Source organism: Opisthocomus hoazin, chromosome 3 (genome assembly GCF_030867145.1).
Source record: "Opisthocomus hoazin isolate bOpiHoa1 chromosome 3, bOpiHoa1.hap1, whole genome shotgun sequence".
Taxonomy (NCBI): domain Eukaryota; kingdom Metazoa; phylum Chordata; class Aves; order Opisthocomiformes; family Opisthocomidae; genus Opisthocomus; species Opisthocomus hoazin.
In genome coordinates this window covers 51,490,366-51,518,353 of record NC_134416.1, presented here as the reverse complement: position 1 = coordinate 51,518,353, position 27,988 = coordinate 51,490,366, and the positions used below count along the sequence as shown (strand labels likewise).

Below are 27,988 nucleotides of genomic sequence, written 5' to 3'. Positions count from 1 at the left end.
CTTTAAACAAATGTTATTCGGTACTTAGTATTTGTAAACCTTAATGCTTTATACAAAGTTTCCATTCACATGATCAGAAGATACAATGAAAAAAACGTTTACAGTTCATTTTTTAAAGCAATTACCTCTACTCTTGGTTTTACAGAAATAGCTGGTTCAGTTCAGAACTTTCATTTTTAAGAGAGACAAACAAGTTGAAGTGATTCCACATTTGTGCTTTGTTTGAAAATGGACAAAAAATGCAAGTAACTAATTATCTATGTTTGTTGAAATGTGAAAGAAAAAAATGAAAACATTTTTTAAGATTAATTAGACAAGAAAACATTACTTTCATTTCAATAAGTTATTATTTTAACTCCAGATGGAAAGTTGGCAACCATCTACTTAAATAGCCAATGCCAATTCAACTAAAGCTCTTACAAATTTGATCCGTTCTTTTAGGACAGTAGTACTATTACACTTCACAAGGAAAGAAACTATACTTTAAGAGGTTTCTCTATGCCACCTCCCAAGTAATTTCCGAAAAGAGGACTTATTAGGACTTATCCTAAGTCCTTCTGAATTATAGGATTTGTATATAATTTAAAAAAAAAAAAAAACAACAAAAACAAACACCAAACATTAAAAAGGTCGGGGGGGGGGGGGGAATACATTAACATTAGCTTAAAAAGCGTATAGCCAGTAACTAAAGATAAAAGATGCAAGACACAAAGAAGCAAGTAGATCACTAGGGGACAGATCTTCAGCTGGCATAAACTCAGCAGAGCTCCACTGACATCAGCAGAGCTATCCTGCTTTATATCAGCCTCAGGTCTGTCTATCCATGTACAGCAAAACTAATTTACGTTAGTGATAAAGTAGAGTAGTGTTCAGAATAGTGGTGTTACAATGCATTTTTTAAAATAAAGTAAGTTTGTAACACCTTGGTTCACATACAGTATCTTGCTGCTGGTGACTCACTCTTACCACTGGCAGTGTATCTAGTTCAGGATGAATTTATCACCACTTTCAAATGATAGACTAAAATACATTTAATATTGGTCTATGAAGTTGTTAACCACAGCTAGTTCTTATCAGAAATATCCTGAAGCCCATTTACAGTGTAAAACGGAAGGTTTTAAAAGTACTATTTTATAACTTGGGTAAGTTTTTATACTGTTTTGGGCTTTCACTGACCATAATTTGTGTGTAATGAACTGCAACCACTGGAAGTCAGCAGCAGCTGCACACTGAAATTTAAAGCAGCATGACTCTTTGTTGTTATTAATAATTCTTTTTCCAGATCATTAGCTATAGTAAACTTTAAAAAGTATCTCCCTAAGGCATATGTTTACAGAGCAAATCCTAAAAGCAGAAATACAGCAACAGAAGTAACTCATTGCACAAGTTTCTCTTTCTCATAGGCAGGAAGATGCTCTTTTAAGGCACGAGCGAATTCCCGGAGTGCAGAGGACAGATTACTTAACCAGCAGTGCAAACATGAAAAACATCTAAAACCTGGGAAGTAGAGGCTGAATTCCAGAAATAGCTTATGGCAGCATTCAGGTCTCACTACTGTCATCTGCCAAAGGTATTTCAGGCTTCTGTGTGTATACATGTATATATATACATATATATAGTATATGTATGCTTAACCTAGTAAAATAACAAATGGGATTCAGATTATTTCTGCCAGAGATGTGTGTAAATGCATACCTCTACAACCACCACATAATACACTCAAAATAGGCCATTTATCCAGTGTAATTTTGCATCTCAAGTAAAGCTATCTTTAAAATACGTTATTAATGCAGTGTATGCTCAACCTATTTGAGCTGTATCTTCTGTCAAGTTCTACTTACAGAAAGAAACAGTTTAATGAAGTCCATACGGCAGCAAGTAAAAAAGGTAGTGGTAGCTATGCTGGACAACACTCTTGGCAATTGTCATCATTTCTGCAATGATACTACGTTAAAACTCACAAGAAACTGAGGTACAAACTTATGTCAAGTAAACATACGATTTGTCTTGCATTCGTTTGAAGTACAATAGTTACCCTTATTTCCTGATTATTTTTTTTAAAACTTTTATTTCCTTAAAAGAAAAATATATGTACTCGCATACAATGCCGATACCCTATGTGATGATGCCATAAATCCCTTAGGATAGCAAGTTTGATGGGTGGTAACCCATTAGGAGAAAAATATATTTTTGAATATTATTTTACATATATACAATATATATATTTCATTTTCAGTCAGAATATAAAGTTTTCTAATGTATTCATCAGTATTTCTTATGTGAAAAATGAAAAAGTATTTTGTATCTCAGTTTAAGCTAAAAATTAACAAGGTATTTGATATTCACCAGTAATGTTTTTTGTTTTATTTCTACAGAATTAAAAGAAAACAAAGAAACAGTGAGATAAAAAGCTTTCCTTCTCCAAAGCCAAGTACAGTATAATTTTGAAGCTGAGTAATTATTTAAAAGGACAACAGTAAGTTTTGCATTTTAAGTAATCACAGAGAATAGCAAATGTAATCTAAGTAGAAACTAGCATTACTATATTAATATAGTCTAAAGAAAAAATATTTTGAATCCCTTCTTTTTGATGGAATTTGTCCAGCAGAGATTAAAAAAATTTGTTGTAAAGTTAGAGTTACTTAGGCTCTCACCAGTCTATACTAATTTTGATAAACCTCTTCCCCCTCATTTCCAAAATACCTAATATCACAAAAGTATGATAGCCATTTATTTACAGTTTCTTTTCAGCACTGTGAAAGGCACATTTATCTTTTTACGCATGTTTCTGCTAATGTCCTAAATTTGGGTTCCAGCTGATCTAAGAAGTCAAGTGCCTCTTCTTCATGCTGATCACTGCAGCAGCCTACAGAGCCAGCCAAGGATCCTTTTCCTTCATAGTTATATGAAAGGAGATAATCTTCAGAATGCTTCTGTTCTTCATCCTGTCTGCATAGGTGCACCTTCTGCATAGGAAGAGAACACACCTTATTATTTTCTTAAATTGTTATCCTAAACATATTGCATAAAAATAATTTCTTTTGATTTACCTTTCATTGATTAATTTTTAATCAGAGTGTCTCCTCTAATGGATTCCTACATACAAAAAATGCACATGATTGGTCTATATCATTAAGACTACAAAATATAAGTATTTACAAAAGAAATCATTTCTACTAATTATATACGTAACAACAGAAGAGGAAGAACCTGTTTAAACAGCCTGTTAAGTAACTAAAATCCACTCGAAATCAAAGGGCTGATTTACACGTAACTAGTTAGGCAAGTAGTGAGAGTTTTTCATCTCCAAAGCATGGAGCAACTGCATTTCTAATGCTGTACATTCATTTTTGCACCATTGCTAAGTATCAGGCTTAAATTAGTACAAAGTAAGCAGCTAGAATAAAAGCAAACAAAGATTGTCAGAAAAGCTTGAGTAATTATTCTAAATGAGTAAACATTCTAAATGAAAAATAGCATACTGACCATAGTTTAAGCCAAGAAAAGAAAGTCATTTACACTTATGTCTAAAATATGTAAAGGATGACTTTTTTAAAGTGCTGTATTCCATAGGGGAGGCAGGGGAGGAAAGGAGAGGAAAAACAAAACAAAACCAAAACCAGAAAGCCACCTTTCTAGCACAAATACATGTCTTCCTTGAAAAGTCTGCATATATTGATCATAACCTACACTCTAGTAAAACCAATTTCAGAATACTTACTTCACCTAAACGAGGATGTGTGAAATTATGCCATTCTGAGTAGGAGTATCTACACGTATCCATCACAGTCTGTCCTCCTCCTTCTTTGACTGATCCCATAGTCTGATGTCCGCCTCCCTTGACGGATTCCAAGGTATGCCCTCTCCCTTTTACCATTTCAAATGTTTGTTGATCTCCCGTTTTTATTCCATATCCTCCTTGATCACTTGTATTTTGTAGATGAATCACATTGTGATCCTAAAAAAAAGATACAGCAGTGGGGATACCTTTACTTCCTTTTTTTTTTGATTTTTTTTTAAATTCAAAAGATGAAACAGCAATCAGGAACCATCAATACTGAAAACTGAAAAGTCTCCGGCTTTGCATTATGATCCTTTGAACAGACAGTTATCCTTAGTACTTACAAAGATCAGTAAGTCTTCTTTGGAAAGGATACTATGACAATGGGAGAAAATAAATCTGCATCTAAATATGACATGAGATCCAAAAACTGAATCTTTATCCCAATGAAAACTGTACTACAATCCATATGCTAGTTTCTTAAATTACCATGTAAAAATAACATTTAGTTTTCAAAGTCAACAACCTGTAATCCATTAAGCCAGATATACAGTCATACGCATAAGTTTCATTCTGTTTCTTCACACATGAAGTCTGTCCACTGATAGAAATATGAAAAAACTAGTATGGCATCACAAATTAAAAACTACATTATTAGTTTATAATGGCACTACATTATACTTCATAGGCAACAAGAAATTTGACACTTGTCAACATTAGGATTTCTTGGTTTTCAACGTGAAGTAAACTCAATGGTTCTTAAAGTAAACCCCTTTTCTTGAGGAGGGCAACATCAGGGGGTGAGGGACAGTGGAGAAGGGGAAGAGTCTGAAGAACTAACTCCTTGTGTATGAACGCAGTCCTGGGCTGGATTATGTTCATGGCAGACAATCTTTAAAAAGTTTAGATGCCAAAAGGAATAACATATTTCATGAACATGGACTGTTCAATTATATTTTTTCCACTGGCTCAAAAATCAACTGTATTTAGGGCCATTTTTCAGGGGAAGGGCAGAAATTGCACCTGTGATCTATAACGACTATCTGCTGAATTTAAGAATCCTTCTCCAAGGATAAGCAATAATGTTTTGCCATAAATCATAGAACCATTAAGGTTGGAAAAGGCCTCTAAGATCATCAAGTCCAACCGTCACCCCAACACCACTATGTCTACTAAACCATGTTCTGAAGAGCCACATCTACACATTTTTTTTTTAACACCTTCAGGGATGGGGACTCCACCGCTCCCTTGGGCAGCCTGTTCCAATGTCTGACCACTCTTTCAGTAAAGAAATTTTTCCTAATATCCAATCTAAATCTCCCCTGGCGCAACCTGAGGCCATTTCCTCTTGTCCTATCACCAGTTATTTGGGAGAAGAGACCAACACCCACCTCACTACAACCTCCTTTCAGGCAGTTGTAGAGAGCGATAAGATCTGCCCCCAGCCTCCTCTTCTCCAGACTAAACAACCCCAGTTCCCTCAGCTGCTCCTCATAAGACCTGTTCTCTAGACCCTTCACCAGTCTTGCTGCTCTTCTTTGGACACGCTCCAGCAACTCAATGTCCTTCCTGTGTGTTCTATAAACACACATTCAACATAGGCAAAATAGTAAATTTCCATCTAATCTCATTGTTCAAAATGACTGAAGTGATTAAAATGTTCACCTGAAAGTTCCAGCCAAACAGTTCAGGTCTAGAAGAATTATAAGCAGCCACGCTAACAACCACAGGATATGTTGAAATACGTACTACCAAATTGGTACTACCAACTCTGCCTAAAGTAAGAGTTTTCAAATTCTTATTAAATAGCAAAGCACATCTAATGATCCCTGTGTTTATTGTTTACTTCTTTTAGTAAATCACTTACTTGCTCGAGGTCCTGTTCTCAAACTCAAATTCTATGGATATCGTAACTACATGTTTCTGCATCGAAGTAAATAGACAGCTTACCATCACTTCTTCTCCTGGAGCTTCTGTATTTGAAATTATTAAGTTGTGATTGGCACAATCATCAGCCACTTGCCTGTGCATTACCCCAGAGCCACAGCAGCCACAAATTGTGATCAGGATTACTATGCAAAGGAAATAAATGAGGAAGATGCTATGAACTTCACCTCGTAACAGTATCTACTTCCATTTGATAATGAATTTTGTTGTATTTGCCTTTTTAAATACCTAAATATCAAGTATGGTTTAAAAAAAATATTTATTTCCAAAAATGCCCATACTCAAAAATGTACATAGATACATTTTTAGAACAGTATATAGTGTTCACTATACTGCTGAACTATTTCTTTCTTCTAAAGAGCATCTTGGTTTCCCCCAAAAAAATGCAAGTATCCCTTACGGAAACACTGTAACTGCTAAATTTCACAGTATTAAAAATTTAAAACCAAAACCAGGTGAAAAATCCTGTCTTACAACTACAGCAAGGTTGTACATAAGACATTTTTCATGTATGAATACACAGATGTCAACTTACGTCCTAAGAAACTAATATGCAAGCTAAAGGTCCCAATATCAGAAACTTCTGCTTCACAGAAATGGTCACCAGAACCCTGGAGGACTTCAAGCATTACATTACAGAACAACCTTCTTTAATTCCTTGTATTCAGCTTATTTCTCCTATGATAATACTTTGTGTTGTCATGGAGACTCAGCCAGAAATTATTTTGTGTAAAAGAATCATGAGCACCTAATAGCTCTCTTAAACAAAGGACTAAACATTTCATTCAAAGAACCACTCTCTCCTTCTCTTTTCAAGTCGATAGCTTAAAAATAAAGAAGCCCATGAGAAACAGAGCAGTTCTGCCTAACTGCCCACTGAGCAAGCTGATCTCTGAACATATAAACTTCTGTGGAAATTGGCCAAGAGCCACTTCCAAGCTCATTTAGCTTCTGCAGCTATCAGTCGTCAGTGATATCTGCACCAGTGGTTCCAGCAGGTTGCCTCCTGATGCTGACAGCTGGGAAGAAGACATCCATGACAGCACTGAGTGGAGGATACACATAGTAAAACCTAGCCACAATAAAATAACAGGTCTATCTGGGAGGGATGCAGTCAAGGGGTAGTGACAAAATGCTAGCTAATATTTCATACGGTCCCCCTTTCTGAGCATCCCCCACATCTGAAAGTTCCACCTCCGGGCTATACCACAAATTTGGGTACTTCCCCTGTTTAAATAAAATATGGATCTATCTAACCTTCAAACCATGTGCAGGTCCCAGTGTTGTATCAAGAATACTTAGCTGAGACTGAACAGGGGCAAGATAGGTTGATCGTTACCAGGAAAAAATGGAAAAGAAAGAAGAAAAGAAAGAAAAAAACCCAAACTCTGAAGTATTTGTTGCCATAGCACTCCAGTGATTTCTAAAGATGTTCTTAGTCAGACTATGTCTGATTCTGGTAAAAAAGTGACCTGGCTTTGCTATTAGATACCACAGTCACCACCTCACTGGTTAACAGCAATATTGACCTGCTAAGAATCTGTTAGTCTTTGGGCAACTCCAGTAACACAACATCTATTCAAGGGTTTGGTTTGTTGTGCAAGTATCCAACTTGTCCTTCAACATTATGCTGGCTCTTGTAAAATCCCGTGTGAAATCCAATGTCTTAGATACTTCATGCTTTAATCCATGATACAAGAAAGGTCACAAAAAGCCCTAGGAAAATGATTTCAACATTCTTACAAAATAGAAATGTGCATCCCACAATCAGCACTACATTCAAGAACAAACTTCACTATACTGGCTTCAAGACAGGATCTGATAAGCACTACAACCCCATCCTCTTTTGGTTCAAGTGCTGAATGCAGGTTTTTTGGGCCTTGCTAACATGAACACACAGAATGTCTTACATAAGTAGTACTTAAAAGAATAAACAAAAATCCACACAGAGTAACTAGAGGACAAGATGAGAACAAGAAGCCACTGATACCAACACAAGTAGAACAGGTACATTAAGTCAGTGATGAGGGCTATACGAATGCCTAAATAAAAAACACAAATGTTTGAATCAAGTTTGAATCAAGTTCTCTCAGCTAATTTTAAAAGTGGTTTGCCCTTCGTGTTAAAAAAAAAAAAAAAAAAAAAAAGAAGTGTACTTACACAGCAGTAATAATGATCCTAAGATCATTGCAAGGATGGCCCATACTCCAAGAGTAACATTTCCGCCCTCACGTACTCTTGTGGAGCTTCTGCATTCAGTTGGAGTGACGCACTCACAGTACTGGACTTCTATGTAATTCTCTCCTACCCTTCCTCCATTATCAGTCACACTTACAGGAATAGTGTATGTTCCAAATGGAATATCACCCCTTGGTGAAAGATACGCAGAATTTTCTGTAAAAAAAAAAAAAAACAAACAAAATCCACAAAAACATAAAAAAAAACAGATCCAGCGTTAACAATACCTGAAACACTGTTGTCACAAATAGGACTGTAATCACAATCTTCCCTTCTGTTGCAGTTACACTGCTACCAGATCCACATTAGCTAGTTTAAAGCTAGCTTAAACATGTTCACACAAAACTACATCTTTAAAGGATTTATACTTTCAGCACCTTTTATATGTTAGAATTGCAAAAGCAAACCTTATACATACTTCTGACAATGTACGATTCGAAACTCTGAAGTTCATTCAGTTCATTACAGTAAACGACACTATTTGGGCTTACTAGTAAAGACCATCAACTGAACTGATATTTATTAAGAGGACTTACGGTAGTGTGATTGGAATAATAAATCGTAAAGTTAATTTATACCTCTTTCATCCTTTAGCTATATTCAGTGGGAAGTAAAATCCATTTAGTTTGCTGCCCTGCTTAGTGGCAATGATTAGTGACCACGTCTTTCAAAGGGCAAAATACATAATTTGTAAAAAGTATATACAAGATAGACACTGATGTACCTAATGATTGCTTTAATATGAGGTATATGAAACTACATGTACCTTGTAAAATAGTTATTTCAAGTTGCCCGATATAAACCTTGATGTCTTTGCTCTCAGACTTTGCTGGTTTTTGCCTTTCATTAGTGAATGTTTGACGTAACACTTCAGAATCAGAGCCTTTTCAGGCTAATTCATGACAACACAGCAGCTAATGTATGTGCTGCTCTTGTTGCCATCATCTAGCGCCCACCAGGAAATCACCTTCAGCTATAACTTTTTCTATTAGAAAATTTTATGAAACAGTGATTCATTCTGTAATAAATTGTTTATTTACTTCTACCAAAATCATAAAAATTGACATAAATATATTAAGGGAGACAGTAATATTTTCTTTCAATCAGCTCAGCTTTACCAAAAATGTGCTGGCTGATAGCAGTACTAAGAAAAAAACCTGTTTTTTTTATTCAGTCTCTAATCAATTTTAGGTAAAGTTTCAGTTTTCTAGTCTTTCACGATAACAGCAGCCTAAGAAAAGCTGTATTTCTGGAGTATGAGACATTTCATTCTTAAATTACGTATGAATTATGAATGTATACTTGCTTTTCCAGAGGTGTTGATGCAATGTTCTCCCACCTAATCTTTTTAGGTCATAATTTCAGACAGCAGCTGATTGCTGATCCAAGGATGCTAGGGACAGATTCTTGTCTACACTTTAAGAGGCACAATACAATATTCTTCTTCTTGCCTTTGTGACGCCAACAGTGCTACCTCCTCAACTTCTACAAACTGTTTCAAACCCAGGACAGTTCAGATAAAGAATACTTTAGCTGTTCCCCTTTATTCTTGGCATACTCTTGTTCTCCTGTACAGCAAACGAAAGTGAGGAACCCCTAGAGATCATCAAGGCTACCTTGCTAGCCCTGCTGACTACACCAATTCCCAACATACATTCATCCAATCTATCCTTACAGTTCACCTAAGGCAGAGGTAGCAAAGCCTCCTCTGGCAACCTACAGTTAAGTGAGGAGGAGGAGGAGGAAGTCTTAACGTACCGTTGTGTCCAGTTATCTTCCACGAGGAAGCCAAGCTACGCTCAGTTATGCGAAATACAAAGGGCATGCTGTAAGGAGACTCATCACCATCCTGTGCAGTAAGGCAGATCGGTTTTCTGTCTGTGCACATTATATACCTGGTTTTAATGATTCGTGGGTAATTCTTGTTCCCAGGCAGGATGACAACCTGAATTGTTCCAGTGCCTGTTTTGCCATCTATGAGAAAAAATAACTACTTTTAGCACTTCTAACATTCACATATTTATCTAAAGTCCAGACTTTTACAATGAAATATCATCAATCATAATATCCAAATTTAGAAGTAGGGTGGAAAGCAGCTGCTGATTTATCCAAAGAGAGAGAGGGACTTTTCACAGGTCTCTCTTGGCTGCTTCTCTTTGCTTGGCTGGTTGTCAATGGATCTGCAGCTCCTAAAGCTCCATATTCGATAGGTGCAGACAATGTATTTTCTGGAGGATGTGTATCTGTGTGAGGACAGATACTGTTCTAACAGCAGGATGAGAGGAAAGAGAGACTATAAATCAGGGGTAAAGGATGCTAAGCCAAACAGAGTTAAAAGCACAAAGTGAAGGTCTCCAGCCTTTTTATTTCTGGAAGGAGAAAATAAATTACAGTTTCCCTACCCTCACTTTCCCTGGCTACACAAACACTTGCAGAAACAGTGGGCTCCTTTCTGTCCTTTTCCCTCCAAGTCACTGTGTGGTAGCAGGATTCAGTAATGCCACATGTTATGTCACCAAAGTCTGCATACAGGAAGTCAATGAGCTCTCTCTCCTAATTACATTTTTTTCCAATACAGGAATGGTCAGTGCTTGTATATGCATTCCAGTGAAATCACATCAAGTCTACTTCTTAAAACTTTCTCTATAGAGATATCTGAGTGCAGATGCATATATCATGTTTATTTTACATGCAACAGAAGTTCCAAACAATTTAAATTCATATTATTTACATTTAATTTTAATATGCAAGCTTTGGACAGAGTAAGAATTTTTAACTGTAAAGCAACTTCCAAAGATCTGCTCTTTATTCCCACTGATGTTTAAGCACATAAGTGCTCAGACTAAACCCTGCCATTGGATTTATAAGGGCACTCCATTTTTACTTTTTAATGCAAGATACATATTGTAGAATTAAAAGAGTGACCTATAAGCCTAACATTTTTCTTTGTGCTACATTTAGTATTTGAGAAGTAAAAGGTGAATTTAATCTTCTTTGCTAGGTGATGTTGCAGCAGAACTGTATCTTTTCCTACAATAAATGCATATACCCAGATTAATCAGAAAGAACAGATGATCACTCACATTAAATCAGAACTAAAACCTGTTTTAGAATGAGAATCTGAGTGTACAACCTCTCCTTTACAATCAGAGTAATTTGTAAGAGCTTGTCACCTGAGCAACACATAATGTGAACACTGTTACAAAACCTAGATGACCGAGAATAAAGAGTAAGCACACAGTAACATACAGCAATGAACACAGCTGTTCTTAGGGGTCCTTTTAAATTAAGGGTTTCCAAAAGGAAGACACCAAGAAGTCAAACAGAGAAGGAAACAGTAAGAGTTGCAAGGTCACCAACTTTTTTTACGAAAAGTTCTTTCTCTACTTTCTTTGTGGTCAGCCGCACAGCTGCCAAGTGCTAGCACTTAAAAAACAGTCAAGAAATAGCAGGATTTTAAATGGGAGCAGGTAACTTCTGAAAACATTGAGAATTTGCCCGATGTCTTAAAATGCTTTCCCTGCTGTACAGTCTTTCTTAAGTATTTGATAAAGGTATCCTAAATGCAAGACAACGGACTAGGTGGGCCTCTGGTCTGAACCAGTACAGCTGTCCCCACACTAACTTTGCACGTAAACATCTGTTACAGACCACAAAGAATGCTGACAACAGTTAGTACTCACTTCTGTCTATTGCAAGGACTGTGATATTGCACTGCCCTCGTCTCATTTCTCCCACATCTCGGTCCAAGACTTTAACGGTTCTGACTTCACCCGATTTTTCATCTATGCTGATCCAATTACATTGGCCAGGTGGTATCCGGTAGCTATCAAGAATAATTTCTTTGTTTAGTTAAAGATCTCAAATACACATGTATATATGTACATACATATGGATACACGTATTTATATACACTCATGTGCATGCACACACACATATATGTACAGCATCAACAACAATTTCCCCCTTCCTGTATCCCACCCATGCTGTACTTCAAATAAACTATTAGATAATACTGTTTCATACTGTGCTGGTTTTGACTGCGATAGATTTAATTTTCTCCACAGTAGCTGGTATGTGGTTATGTTTCGGATTTGCGCTGAAAACAGTGTTGATAATACAGGGATGTTTTTGTTATTGCTGAGCACTGCTTACACAGAGTCAAGGTCTTTTCTGCTTCTCACACCACCCCACCAGGGAGCAGAGTGAGGGTACGCAAGGAGCTGGGAGGGGACACAGCTGGGACAGCTGATCCCAACTGACCAAAGGGATATTCCATACCATATGATGTCATGCTCAGCATACAAAGCAGGGGGATAAAGAAGAAGGGGGGGGACATTCCGAGTGATGGCAGTTTGTCCTCCCAAGTAACTATTATGCGGGACAGAACCCTGCTTTCCTGAACGTGGCTGAACACCTGCCTGCCAATGGAAGTGGTGGATGAATTCCTTGCTTTGTTTGCATGTGCAGCTCTTGCTTCACCTATTAAACTGTCTTTATCTCAACCCATGAGTTTTCTCACTTTTACCCTTCTGATTCTCTCCCCCATCCCACCAGTGGAGAGTGAGCAAGCAGCTGTGGGGGCTTAGCTGCCGGCTGGGGTTAAACCATGATACATACCATATGCCTTCACTATTTCCAGTTTCTGGATCTTCTGCTACGTATCTCCCAATATTTGTCCCAATCTCCTCACATTCTTTAACCTCTAGGCGTAAGAAACAGGGTTTAAACACCGGCCCCTCATCCACATCCAGGATATGCACTGTAACGGAGCAGGTGCTCTGGGAAAGTTGTTGTGAATGTGGTGCCAGCATGTAGGGTGCCTCATTGTTGACTGCAATCACCAGGATTCTTTGCTTGGCGCTTTCATAGTCCAGTCCCTGTAACAAAGGTTGGGTGTTGGGTTCTTTCTCTCAAACCAATACAAAACTTGGTACTGTTTTCACTGCCCAATTATTAAATAGATAAAACGGTACCACATTTATTTACAAAAGAAGTAGCTATCTTCCTGGAACATCCAGCTTGAGACACAGTAAAGGGACATGATTTAAAAAAAGTGTTAAGTTCTAAGTCAGTCAAAGAAACGCATCTGAGGAATTACCCCTAATAAGGTAAGTGGCACCACTGTAAAATTTTAGATGAATACTCTGATAGTCAATTTTTAGTAGAACCGAGGAAAGAACTAAATGTGGTGAGGGATTTTCTCCTCCTGTATCTAGCTGGCCATTATTTTAGCTTACATACATTTCATTTCCAGCCCAAGCCAATCACACTTCTTGCTAGCACCTACATTTATTTCCTAGTAAGACTTCACCCATTGCAAATAGATATGAACTTGTGGGGTTGATTAGTAAGCATCTATCATTTATTCTTCAGACACCTTCTCCAAGGTCATCGTATGCCTCTAATAGAGCTATTTGTATCCTAAAGTCATAATACTCTCTAGTCTACTACAGCATTACACTAAATGTAAGAAATCTCAACTGGGTTCACATACCAGGGACATAGCTTTAGAAAAAGCTCTAATGATTACCAGCAACAAAAAAATAATAAAGAAAACCCCCAAATTTAACTGGAATTTCCACCTTTACAATTTGCATCTTCAAATTTTAATATTAATATTCTCTGCTCCTTAGAAGTTACCTGTTCTTGCACTTTTAACAGATAACGAAAAAGAGGTGTGAAGAGGCAAAGGGACATGCTGGTACTTTACCTCACATCTGTAAAGTACTGGGTATAACAACTAACTGAACTAACACATAGTCTTACGTGTATGCACACTCCCTCAGACCCCAAAAAAGTAAACCTGAAGGTCAATACCCTGCAAAATAAAACCTGGAGTTTTATGCTGAGTTAGTAAATTTAATCAACTCCCAGAGAGAACAAGACAGGAGAAACTGCTCATCCCCCCCCTCCTTTGCCACACTCCCATTTCTGCTAAAAACCCAGCCATGAAGCAGTCCTCAGTTACATCCCTAAGTCTAAACAACTCTAATCGTGGAACTAGGCAAAAGCACCAAGCTCTTCTGGAATGACAAACTAAAGGGAATGCCTGGAATTCACACACACAAAAATGAAGAGTAGTCTGGGAGATGAGTTTTGTAGGTTATGTACTACACACGAGCCTCATTTGCAGTGCATCATGCAAACTGCTCTAGAAGAGAGTTTAGATCAGGAAGAAAGCACAATCTGCCTGGTAGTTACAGATATTCTTTGAATGAAAATGAGTTCTAGATTATTGGTTTTAAAAGCAACACCTGAAGACACACAATTTTTCCTCTAGCAGTTCTGTTTTTACTTACCTTAACAACACACAGTATTCCTTCATTTGTGTTTTTGTCTGTTGTAATTTCAAAGGACCGATCATCATTTCCTCTTATAATTTCATACACTGCTCCTGAGCTAGGCGAACCAGGTTCATCAAGATCAGTAACAGAGACTCTCAGTACTTCTACATTCACTCTGTTTTCCTCCACTCGTGTTTCATACTTGGAGTATCAAAAAAAAAAAAATTAAATCAGAGAATGCTGGTCCACAATGTAGGACTGAAGAACACTGTATTTAAATAAGCCTACTTAAATCCAAGGAGTCAATTCACCAAGCTGCTGTAACGATTTACGGTGTCTTGAGTTGATGGTCGGACTTGATCTTAGAGGTCTTTTCCAACCTTAATGATTCTATGATTAGCTCAGTTCTCTCACTCCTCCCTCACAGCCTAAGTGAAACCGTAAGCCTTTCCTGCCAGCACAGTTGAAATCTCGGCTCCTTCACACACTCAAACTACCACTGACATAATGAAGTCTGGAATTGTCCTTCCAGGTAAGGTAAATTAGCACAGTTCCCCTCAACTACATCAGCTATAGATGATAATTTGCGTACAACATGGTCAAGTTGAGCATCAGAAAAGGCATTCGGGTGAATTAAAAAAACTACATACAAACAGAATCACAAGAACTTGAAGAAAAGCCATGAAGGCTGAAATACGTTTCTACTTGGATGTAAAGGATGAAAGAATTATTCTTTTTTTTTTAATCTTTTTAAAGAGCTGTATTATTCTGTACAAGCTCAAGAAAGACAGGTAAGAGTGATTCTGAATTAATATTACTGATGATGTTCCACGGTGGTGAGTAGATAGAATAAAGTATGTGTATTTCTCATGGATAATGAATTATTTTCATAAATTTTGTATTACAAAACCTCCTGTGCTATTTGAGCTGTATACATGGTTATTGAAACATACTCTCCGTCCTGAATAATTCAGATGGCTGCAATAAAGCAAAGACTTAAGGCTGAGTTATAGCTATTGGTGAACAAGAAGTGGTTTAAATAATACTTCTGTAGAAGAAAAAAAAAGTTGGAGAAGCATAGAAAATCTCAGTGAGAACCCCTGCACTGACTTAACTGACATTAACATTTTCGTTTGCAGCACCGAAGTAGCCAAAATCTGGTCACATGGTAACGAGATCATGACAATGCTTAGGAGTGGATCTGTCCCCTCCTTGAAAATGGTTTAATTATTTCTAAGCTATGCATTGCAGCAGAAGTGAATGAATGAGTCATGCCAGCTTTCTCCCAATGGACATAAGGCAAATGACTCAAAACAACTAATATACCAGTAGGTCTAATTAACAAACAGCACAACCACCAACAAGGCTTTCTCAAATGTCTACATCAGCAGTAACTGTCTCGAGGCATTAGGCTTTGTATTTGAGGGACTGCCCACCAGGAAATTAGAAAGAGGATAAAAACAGTCTTTTTTTTTTTTACCTTTTTACAGACATTTCATTCATGAAGACTTACGTGTATCTGTTTAAAGGATGGTGCGTTGTCATTTGTATCCTCGATTTTAATGACAGCTGTTCCTGTAGTGCACAAACCAAAAGGCTGACCTGCCATATCCCTCACTTCAACTAATACAGTGTAACGGGATACCAGCTGAAAAGATCAATAAAAGCACACAGAAGTTTGACGTACTCATTTTTTTAATTACCTAGTTACACACAAGAGTAGAACTAAATGTTTTACTTCCATTCCCCAACTCTGCTCTAAATCCAGTGTTCCCCTACAAAATGAGGCAATTAGCTTTTTGCTACAGTTCCAAGAGGAAACAAGTAAAATATTTTTCAGTAGCTAACCAGCACCGAGTTCAGCATCTGTTAGCAATGTGTATGCTATTTCCTGTATGAAATTAAGCTTTTCACAATGTCAGCTTTATTTTCTAGTACCTGAAGTTTTAGAAGACACAAATTATGCACTTCTATTTGCTGTCTACGTCTCCCCTTTGGAGCGGCAGACTATTCCCCTCAGGTTTCCAGTTGGTAAAGCATTTCAGTGCATGTCTCTTACTTCAGTGAGCATAACAAGAAATGGTGCTGCAGTCACCCTTTTTTGGGCTATATATGACAAGGCAATGCCTGCCATTTGGCATGGTCTGGCACACAAGTCAGTGCCCTTCTCAGTTCCAAGGGAATCACTGATAAGCAGCCCACTTAAATCCCTGACTTGAGCCACAACAACAAAAGGCATTTTTTTAGCCTTATTAACACCTGAACAACCCAGGGAAGGAGAACCATGGGGGACTGGAACAGAAGGAGGGAGTTTGTACATCAATGCAGTAGCTCCAGTTCCGAATGCCTGGAAGTAGCATTAGGTTTCTCAGGTGGAGGAAAGAAATCTCTTGTTCCACTTAGTAAGCTTATCTTTAGCAGACATGCAGCGGACTCATTTTACAAGCTTTCCTTCCCTCAGTAGTCGCTATGATTGTTTTCTTAGTAGTTATGGTGATGCTCACAGTCGCTGCATTTGTCTCTTGCTAAAGAAGTTGAGCAGTGTACCTGCAAGTGTATAATTTTGCAACACACTCCTAACACGGATTTTCAGCCATGAAGCAACATACATACGCCAGAATACGATTCTCTTCATCCTTAAAAGATGTGCCCATAGCACTGTTTTTTTTCAAGAATGACTCTCTTGTGCTAGAAATATTATTCTGAATTACACATGTCTGTCAGTTTTTCTAGAATAAACAATCTCTCACACAACATTTTATCAATCCCTTCCCCCAACAAAATAAAAACTAAAACCTCCTGTATCTTATTTCCTTGAAAGCTAGGTGCTAAGAATAAACTCTGTGCAGTTTAAGTTTATGAAATGTTATATTACTGTTCAGGTTTCAGACACTGGAGATATTTCTGTTGAGTATATGATGACTACTTCCAGAAAAGTTGGTTCATCTTCCCTGTGAAGAAGCAAAAAGCACCTCAAATGGAGCTTGATTAGGAGGAAACAGTGGCTCATGGGATTCATGAACAGAGAAAGATTAAAAATCCATAGGATTTTTGATGCATAGGTCAAACACGAGACCAGCAGGATGTCCCCTGCCAAGATTAGCTAGAATATGGTAGATCTATGCAGAAACTCTTTGGACCAATTACAAGTGTCTGGAAAGCTCTGGAAGCTCCTTAGAGAGCGAAACCAAAAAACGGATAACAGAAATTATTTATCTGGTGATTCCTGTGTCAGCAATTCAGAGTTAAGAAGCTATCTGTGTGCACCAGATGACAGGTAAAGATGCTTCAGGAAAGATCACCTCTCTGTCCAGCTGTGGTGACGATACAGTAATGACACCTGTGTCACCATGTAAAGAAAATCCTGGGGGTAGTGGTGGATTTTGTGACACAATGCGGTATTTCAACGTAGTATGCAGAGTATCAGGCTCATCTCTGTCCTCTGCAGTCAGTTTTCCAACAACTACACCTGTGAGCACAACACAGCAATTTTTAGTTCCAGAAAAATCTGTAAATAAGCTATTTGAACAGGTATTTCTACTTTAGATACATAAATATTGCTATTTGGTCATTTAGCTCTAAATGAAAATAATATTAAAGACACAGTACCGTAGTAAAAATACAGTAATAGTGTAAAATTGTCTATTTGAATCCTCTATTTTTTTTTCCTTCTTAGACAAAGCTAAAATTATTGCAGCTGTCAGAAAGAATAATCAAAAAGAGATACTAAAAGTTTAGATTTCAGCAAGTGTTTTTGTCAGTGACCTCTGACTGAGCATCCCAAACACAGCTGCAGAGGAGTTGCTGGGGGGATGGAGAGGGAGGCTGGGTGCTTTCTGACATGGTTCAGACTGCAGTACTGCCTCGCGAGGAGCGCTGCTGTACTTCATCCCTATTGCCTGAGTGTTTTGGAAATTCATACTAAATCAGTTTTTGTGAAGCAAGTTAGACTTTCCCTACTCTCTACCCCAAGCCTAGGAGATGAGTGAGGAACAGCAAACCATGGCTTTTGCATCCCTTATTCTCTGGAGTTCACCTTTCTCCCTGCTTTTGTCCTCTGTTACACAGGCACATGAAGTCAGTAATGGGCAAATCCCTACCTTTTACAGGTATGGGCAGAAGCAAGACTTTCTCCTGCACCCATCCTCTCCCAGGAAAAGTCCCACCTTAGCTTATCAGCTCGGACAAACACTGTAAGCTTAATCAAAGGCATTTTACACCTTAGGGCACCACTGATATAGTTGATTAGGAAACTAATCTGTTAAAAATTGCTGTTCTCTCAATCAAAACATTTTATGAAAACAGGTGATTTTTGATAAAATTAAAAGAATAATGTTCTGAAATTCTTACACCATTTTAGGAACACTGAATCATCGCAGTTTTTAAAAACTTTTTTAAACAATACTTTTCACTATGATTGAGATGGCTTTTTGGAATTTCTAATCATTAACAAATCTTGAGCTGCTCTTTGCAAATTCGACCTTTCTGTAAAGAAATGCTTCTTAGGAAATCCTACTGAAATTGATTATACGGTAGGATGACACTAGTCATTACATTAGTCATACCAGTACGTAACTGACATGAATAGTGGTAACTGTGTTTGCCGATTCAAATAATTCTTACCAGGTTTTGAATTTTCAGGGACACAAAACTCAAAAACATCCTGTGTAAAATATGGAGCATTATCATTATCATCCTCTATCCTGATTGTATGCACAAGCGGTACCTCTGGTGAGTAACCATCTGGAGTGGTTGCAAAGCAAATGATCTGCAAGACAGAAAATCAGTAATTTGCTTCATGCTTAAGCAACATGAGATATTATTACACTTGTAATTCAATGGAGGAGTCAATAATATGAAATACATAGTGCCAGGCATACCCTTCTCAAGACCAGGCTCTTCAGTCACAGAGAAGGGGAAGTGACTGGTATCTCATGATAACAGCAACACAAAACCTTTAAATGCTTTCCAGTCTTTCCCCCCTCCACTCCCCGTTCCTCACACTACAAGTATTTGAATCACTTTCTTTTTTCCCACCCCAACTCTGTCAAACACTTTTCAAGTCTCTTGAACACATTTTTTTCCAGGTGTCTACAGGCAATCTCAGCCTTACCAAAAATTTAGATGTAAACATTTCTATTTAGAACCAAATCAAGAACAATAGCAAAACTGTTTGCCCATTACAACATAATCTAATAAAATGCAGTAATAGGTACTGCAAATTGCCTAACCATTTGGAAGCCGTTTGTTTCTACTAACTGCCTTCTTACACTTCTCAACCAGCAGAGAGAGCAGTGTACCTACTTAATATCAAAACTGAACAGCTTGAGAAAGGTGCAAAAAGCAACAGCCGTCTAGAGCTTCTCATGATTTTGTTTTTATGCAGATCTTTTCAACCTTCCCTGAAAAACGCTGGGATAGCTTAAAACTTTTCCCAACAGTGATGCAACATTTACATGCTCGCTACATTTACACTGTAACTAGAATCTAAGCAGTGAAAAGCAAAACTATTCTCAAGATCTAGATGACCAGCTATTTCTTTCTCACTGATTTCATCTCTACAACACCAAAGATACTACTCAGAACAGACAGCTGATTCTAGATCTCACTGGCTCCCGCTTTACTCTGTAATTCAGCTTTCAAATATATACATGACCAAAAAAAAAAACAAAAGATTCAATTATATCTACACAATTTACGCCTGTACCTGAAAGCTTGGATATTGTTCACGGTCTACTGCACGAGTAGCAAAGATATTTCCAGTTTCTCTTTCTATGTAAAACAAACCCTTTGGATCTTGATCAATTCCCGGTCCACTTGCAGAATAATAAATGGTGTAGTTCTGAGCCGTGTCTGACTGGACCTATAAAGAATGTGTTTTTAAGCCCAAGGAAAAACAGCAGCATCGTTCCAATACATTTTCCCCCTTTTCATGATCATGTTTAGCACAAGCAGGAACTCTTAAAAAAAAAAAAACCAAAAACAAAACTTGATTTACTTCTACTTCTTTAGCAGCTTAAACTTCACAGAACAGAAGAACAGCTCACCATGTAACTGCCTTCCTTTATAATTTGTGTACATTATAAGAAGGGATAGTTAACTCAAACTCAGAAATTTTTAGGACTATTGAAGAATGAAAAGAAATGACTGTGCACAAAAAAAAATTACTTTGAAATCTATTCTCTCTAGAATACTGCACATAGTATTCTATCTGCACAAGGAAGATTCAGATACAGATAGCTTATTATTTCTGTCTCTGTTCAAGAGATGTTGGTTGTAGTGTACTCACTGAGAATGTGGTTTGCAACTAGAGAAGACGCAGCCAAGGCAGAAGCCCAGGCAGAAGCCCACCTAGAGTACAGCCCAGAGACAGGTCAATTCAGACAGCCTCTCTGCATCTTATTACAAGCACCAAGGAGGTAACATTAGCAGTCATTTATTTATAAACACTCTCCTCCCAGGATACTTTCCTTACCTACTGAACACCAGAAGTTAGGAACATAAGATCAGCAGAAGAATGACTGCTCTGCACAGACACTGTTATTACACTTGTCTCTACACATCTGCTACCAGCCACTCTGTAATCTAGTGCAGGCTAGATGGATCTAAGATAACTTTAGTTCTTTCATTTCTCCTTCACGCCTACTTGTTTTCTTACAAGTACGTACTTTTCCTTATAATATAGGCCATACTCAGTCTTCAACGCTACAAGTATACACCTCAAGCTCCAGAAAGGATGTAGACATGCAAGTAAGATTTCCTCCACTCTGTGTCTACAAAACCTTTTTCCAGGCAACATGTTGTGTTTTTGTTTGTTTGTTTGTTTGTTTTGGGGGGGGGGGGGGGGGGGGGGGTTTGTTGGGTTTTTTGGTTACACATTTCACTGATTTCCAGGCCAAAGAGCTCTCTTTTGATAGCATACCTCTCTCCTCCTTACAACTTTTGCACATTTCCAGCTCACCCCAACAACTATGATCACAAGATATTTCAAGATCACAAGATACACAGTGAACGAGACAGAGCAAAGCAGAGGAATAATAGCAGGAATGGCATCAGTAGGAACTACGACAGCGCTCACTTTTGTTCTTCTTTTATCACAAAAGTTACATACAGAACTAGCTTGTGTCATAAAATTAGGATCAGTATAAAATATACCTGCTGAATTTGTAGTGGAAAAGGTCCCAGTGAGTTCTCTATCATAACGGAAGGAATAGGGCCCCACCTTCTTTTGGTTCGCTTGAGAACTGTATCTCTAGCATGCCTGGTCTTCTGTGTCTGAGTCTAGAAGATAGAAAGGCAGGCAAGAATATATCCATATATTCTTAACTGTATATATTTTTGCTTAACTACTGTCCTGCACTTCCACCTTTTTTCCGCTCTGCTCCAGTCTTCCCACTGCCCATATTTTTCTCGAAGGTCTTCACTTCTGATTATACCTGTAATAGTATTCCAAGAGTTTTTTTCATTCATTGTAATACGTCCCACGAATAAAGTCTGCTTTGATTCCTCAAACACGGCTTTTAAGATTCTTGACATCCCTGATTAAGCTCCTTGATAGCATCTCCCATTGCAGAAGGGAAGACTGCTGACTTAAGCAATACAGTAAACAACTGCTAAATAAAAATACACTCTACACCAGAGCCCTTTGCCTGATTACATGAATTCCAAAATTCAACTACAGTTACCCAGCACAAAGCTGTACTCTCTAAAATAGTATTCCAAATAATCAAGGTATCTTGGAATTAGAAGCTCACCTTTTTTTCTTCTTTCACCAAGCTAACATGTATTTTCTTTTGTACTTGTTCTTGAATGTCTTTAAGTAATATGGTAAAAGTTTTTTTCTCATCAGACAAAGAAACAGCAGATGTTGTGTATACAGAACCATCCTCTAGGATTTTGAACTTCCCATCACTGGAAGTGATAAACTCTGCAGACTGAAGGCATTCTTTCCAATCAACTATAAAAAAAAAATATATTCAGACCACTATTCAAACAGTGAAATAACAGCATTCCTCATGAAACAAAAAACATTCCCTAAGTAAAAATAGTATTTACTGACACAAGGAGTCTTCAAAAATTTGGTCATGCAGTATTTAAGCATCACAAATACAGATTCTAGAACTCCTTCATGCACTTAGATTTGATCAAGTCTACACAAATCGCCACTCTCGTATTCGTGTTTCCTAAAGGACAGGGGTGCTTCAGGGTTATCTTTCAAGACATTATTACACTGGTAAAATTAGTGGAGCACCAGAGATGAACTAATATATTTATATGCAAAAAAACATTGTAGACATGCTTATTATCAGATCAGTAGCTATTACATTTGCCTTGTGCTCCATGCCCCACAGAATGAGTGAAGATGATGAATTAATGCAAATGCCCAATGGAGATGCTACATCTTGGAATTTTGCCCTCAGGAGGAAAGCAGTGACTGGTACTATATGATTTAATAGTCTTGGGAGGACAAAGGCCTTTAAATTATGAGGCAGACAGATGGAAGAGATAAAGACTAACTCTAGAACAAATGATTGACAATTTTTTAATATGTACGTGATAGAATTCCATGCAGTTTATAGAAGTACCAGGTAAGTTCAGCTTACAGAACTGAGGTATTATTTTACTGCATCTGCTATCACTTGCAGCTAAAACAAACTTCAATGCACTTCACCTAACTTGGTTCATCAGGAAGTAATTCAGCACTACAGCTGGAGAAAAAGCAAAACAGGGATAATCATAATGTGCAGTAGGACCACAGCACTAAGCAAGAACTATTTGGCAGCCTGGAAAAGATGACCTAAACTCTGGACAAATGAGCCTTCCACAGTACAAGAGGTGTCAGCGTCATGCTCTCAAAATCACAACTTTTCATTTGTCCTTCAATGGTAACATAGGGGATGGGGCCTTGCTCTATGAAAGCTGATTGCAAAATTCCCAGAGTAGAGTAGATTCAGAATTTCACCCCATATATGTAGATGATATTTTCAATAAATTAGATTTCATTTCTCTTTCAAGAATGCAAGAACAGATGGGAAGCATAATTTTAAATATGAAGTGATTTCTTCCTTCCTCTTCTTAAATCTTTCTTTTAACTGCTCAATTAAACATTTTCTCGACTTTCCATAGTACTGCAGCAGTGACTCCTCTCCCTTGTCAATCTGTACAATGAAAACTTAGTATTGAAGAGAATATCACTGCCTCACCGAAAGGTGTTTCATACTGCCAAATATTACAGCACTGCATTTCCAAAAATATCAGACTGGAGATTTTGTTTCTGATGGGAGTCAACATTACGCTCAGTTAGCCCTAGCTTTGTGGGATTTTTTTTCTTTACATCCTCTTGTATATGTGCACATAAAAAAACCTCACAACAACCAGGAAAATCCTGACTCATTTTATTGTCAAGGGACAGCCCTTGTATCAATGCAAAATATATTACACTTTCTCAATAAATGTTCAAGTGATGTGATTCAAACTATAAAGGTTTTGTTAAATGTTTGGAAAAAAAAGTTTAAGTTCAATGTTATGCAATTTATTTCAAAACACTGTAATAACATGAGTTCTTGTTTTTATATAAATCAAGTTTACTTACACAGAGAAATGCTGAAGTCTCTGAGAATGTGCTAAATACCTAAACAGCCTTAGCAACATTTCATTTTAAAATTTAACAGTAAGGTTAATGAACTTTAATTTTTAAAGCTAGATTTTTCTGAGCACTTGTATTGTGATGCACTACCAAACCACTTTCTTTCTTCCTTCTGTAGGAATGTGGATTAGGATTGCAGATTTGGAACGTATTCCTCTGTTGTCCAAGGACTGACGCAAGGCACCTCCAAATTATCAAATTCGGTCTCAAACAGCACAGAACCCTGTAGCAGCTCCTATGCCACACCTTTGAAAGCTGCTTTTCAAAGACTGGTCTGAAAAAAAGGGGCTAGGCGTTTTCTGGTCTGCCCTATACCTCCGAGTGACCTGCATACTGCCCTAACCCAAGACAGACCGTCCAGACAGGCAGGAAGGCTCAAGGCTCTCCCAACCAAACGTGCGCGCAGGACACCTTTGCAACTCCTCTCCTTGTGTGCCCTGAAAGCCCCAGCACTGCTGAGCAGTCACAGTCGTGATTGATGGAGCAGCAGCTTCTGGGTGCTCAGTCGTGTGCATTTTGTCTTCTTTTTTTCCTTTTCCATTATCCAAATGGCTTACCGACTCCTTCGTAAGACTCTGCGGGTTATAGGTGCACTTTGGAATACTAAGCCACTTATTTAAATACTAAGCCCTAGACTCCAAATTTTGAAACCATTAAACTCTGCCATTCTGGTTTTAAAATAAATACTGAAAGCTGACAATAGCTGTTTAGGCAAAAGTCAAACGGATGCACGGAGCCAGCGTTCAAATCCGTAACAAACATAGGGCGTATCCTTCATAAAAAGGCTGATGCAGCTGTTTAACTGGCTGTCCAGTCATCCATTCATTCCATTTAAAAAAAAAAAAAGTCTCTTTCACTGTTACCAGCATCTCCAGCAAAGGTGTAATGTTGTATTGTTAAGATGGGCATCCCATAGTTTCTCACCTCTGCCAACTAACGTGTCAGCCTCTAGTTCAGAAGGAACACGAAAAATTACTTTCTCGCAAGCTTCACAGGACAAACTCAGTACCTAGAAAACAAATTAAGAAATCGGGAAGAAAAAAAAGATAATTACATGGTATTTTGAATAATAACTACAGACAGTGAAGATGCCTTTGGTTTCTACGTTTTTGAAGACAAGCCAGCGAAACAGCACAGAAAGCATTCTTCGGCTAAAAATACAGGTACCATGCAGCACAGCACGTAAAGTTTCAAACTGGAAACAAGATCTGACTACTGCTCCTGGATCTCTCCATGGCTTGTGTGTTGTGGTTTTTTTTCTAAAAATCACAGCAGCACTGACATCCAACAGCAAGAGCTTTCTTTGACTAGAAGATTTCAACTGCACTATTATTTTATTATTAGAAAGACAAAACACAGCTTCACAGTGCACTTCCTCCAACAGCGTTCTTGGCCATTTTAGATCCAAGGTCTCTCAGTATCAAGATTCAACCCGTCAAAATTCAGTTTGGTAGAACTGCAGTGATACTTAACACTAAAGGGACAAGTTTCTTATTAAAACCACATGACAACACTTGCACTTACATATCGCTTTGCATCTTCAAAGTACATTCTCAACAAACTAATTAAATCTAGCTTCAGCAATTAGATATGACATAAATAAAGCGTTGTGTATCACAGCAGTCCACTCCCATATAACCAGTTACAAAGCGGGGTCCTCCTCAAAATTCAAATGAGTAGTAGATAACCAGACCTTTTCATAAGAATAATCATATGGAGGTACAAAGGTTTTCCTCAGCACACAGCAATTTAGTCCTGACCTCAGATTATTTATATATATGTGTATATATATATTTCTTGCCCAGTTTCTATCCAGATGTTTAAAATTGTAAGCCAAAAATCCCGCAGCCAATTAAAAAAAAGAAATAGAGCAATGTAACTAAATGTATTCACCCTTTTAAGTATGTTTATTCTTTCAGGATGAAAGTCTAGCAAAAAGGAAAGTGATTTTTATTTTTGCACATATCTTTAGGATTAAAGGTATAAATAAGCAAATAGCTAATGGAAATTCTGAAAATGACTTGTGATTCTTATTAAGAAAATATTTAAATAAAAATACTTCAAAATCTTCATGACATTAGGAATCTTTAGAAAAACCAAGATCAGCTAAAAAAACTGAAGCTGAAATATAGAATTTAATCATTGCATTAAAGCAATTTAAATGCTGTGTCTGCATCACAAAAGCTTTTCATACCGTTCCTCACTATACTCACACATATAAAAACGTGTATGTGAGACAATTTCAACATCCCTGCTTAGGTACTACTAGGCACTTATTAACACACACTTCATAAAACACTCTCTCCTGATATACGTGGTATTGTTATGAAAAACACACCGTCTTATTATATCCTTCTAAGACATTTCAAGAATCAATGACATTTTGAAATAGTAATGCCAAGATAGTCTGGCGTCAGCACGAAGAACTACTGAGGAGTTCAACAAACGTAAATGGTAGTTATTTGTTCATATCAAGATATAAGGAAACACCAGGTAAAAAAAAGCTGTGATGTTCTTTCACCTTACAAAAGACGACACTTCAGCAGTTTTTTGGGTTTGGGTGTTGTTTTTTTCCTACTTGACAGGGGAATTTCTTTCAGGGTTTTTTTTTTAATTAGATGTATGAATAGACTCGCTTGGGTTTCTTTGGGTTTTATTATTAATATCCTAGCAAAGGCAGGCATGCATAGCGTCTGGAATGGTAACACTTTCATTAAAATGTACATATACAATTAATGTAAGAAAAATAAATTCAGTGCTTCAACACTACCGACTACTTTTCTTTCGGGCTCAAACGATCATCTGCCCTCTTTTTGTGAGCGCAACGACAGCAGCAAGGAAAGGGGCAAAGAAACAAAAGACAAATCGCTTCCATCCTCTAGACTAAAGGAAAAAAAAGCGAGGACTCCCCTGCTCTCCCCGACAACAGCCTTTCCGCAGCCGGTAATTAGGGACACACACACCAAGCCGAAGGTAAAGGAGACCCCTAACAGCGCTCTGTGCACAGCGAACTCTCCCCGAGCAGCTCCACACGCTCCGCGCCACACGGGGCAAAGGGACAACCGTCGGGGGGGCGGCAGACGGGGGTAGAATTAAGTAAAACGAAATCGCGGCTTAACTCATCCCACGAACGGCCAGCAGCGGCATTAACCACCCGCGTCACCCCACGGCACGCTCCAAAAGCCGCCCGACCACCGGCCCGAAACTCGGCGGCACCCCGAGATGCGCAGTGTCCCCCACAAACACACCCCCCCGCCCCCCTATCCCCCAGGAGAGCTCATCGGGAACAAGCAGCCGGAGACCGACCCCTCGCAAGTTTCTCCCCCTGCGCTGCGCACCCGCGGTGAGGGAAGGCGCAGCCCGCCGGCCCGCTCCGCCGCTCCCCCCCACCCCGCTCCCCCACTCACCAGGAGGCCGAGGACGAGGCGGGGCGCTGCGGGGGCCATGGTGCGCGGGGAGCCGCCGCCGTCGGGGCTGCCGCGGCTGGCGGGGGAGCGAGCAGGCGGCGGAGGAGGAGGAGGAGGAGGAGGCGGAGGTGTCGCGTACTCCGCGGCCGGCCGTCTCCCTCTGTCCCCTCCCGTCTACCAGAGGAGCCGGCCGGTGGGGAGGGTGGGACCGCGCGCAGCGGCGGCGACTTTAATTACTGCTTTTTTTTTTTTTCCCCTCCCCCCTCCTGTTTGAGTAATGCCTGTCCCGGGCACGGCGCTGGGACACCCCGCCCGCCCGGCCCTGCCCTTCTCTGCCCGGCCCGGCCCTGCCCGCCCACCTCCGCGGCGAGGCGCTGGCCGCCGCCGCCATCGCCACCTCCCCGCCCCGCCCCGCCCCGCCCCGCCTCGCCTCGCCTCGCCCCGCCCCGCCCCGCCCCGCCCCGCCGCGGCGCCGGCAGTGCGCGGGGACGCGCCCGGGGAGGCTCAGCCCCACGCGGGCGGGGCGGGGGCCGGTCGGCGCCGCGCGGGTCGTTAGCGGGAGCGGTTACCGGCTCCGGGGCCGGGTTTCTTCTGCGGGGGTGGGACTGGGGGGGGGCTCTGCTTTGCTTCAGGCCCCGCGGTCTCACCGGTGCCCCCTCGGTGTCGGGGCGGGACGAATAAA

At 39.1% G+C, this 27,988-nt stretch overlaps 1 protein-coding gene across 2 annotated transcripts; it reads right to left on the bottom strand.

Annotated features, from left to right (window-relative positions):
• Positions 1-27,574, bottom strand: LOC104329172 (desmocollin-1). Of its 2 annotated transcripts, XM_075416258.1 has the most exons (17): positions 27,307-27,574; positions 24,824-24,908; positions 22,008-22,210; positions 21,409-21,534; positions 19,961-20,116; positions 18,877-19,021; positions 17,556-17,722; positions 15,767-15,901; positions 14,269-14,454; positions 12,587-12,846; positions 11,650-11,792; positions 9,725-9,940; positions 7,889-8,122; positions 5,732-5,853; positions 3,722-3,958; positions 3,051-3,096; positions 2,943-2,966 (listed from the first exon to the last, which is right to left on the bottom strand). In XM_075416258.1, exons 1-16 carry the CDS (start codon positions 27,343-27,345, stop codon positions 3,061-3,063), a joined length of 2,490 nt encoding a protein of 829 aa, XP_075272373.1. In that variant the 5' UTR covers positions 27,346-27,574; the 3' UTR covers positions 2,943-2,966; positions 3,051-3,060. The 2 variants fall into 2 exon arrangements, with proteins under 2 accessions (XP_075272372.1, XP_075272373.1); XM_075416257.1 differs by lacking the exon at positions 3,051-3,096 and having other exon boundaries at positions 1-2,966.
• Between the last annotated feature and the right edge of the window lie 414 nt (positions 27,575-27,988).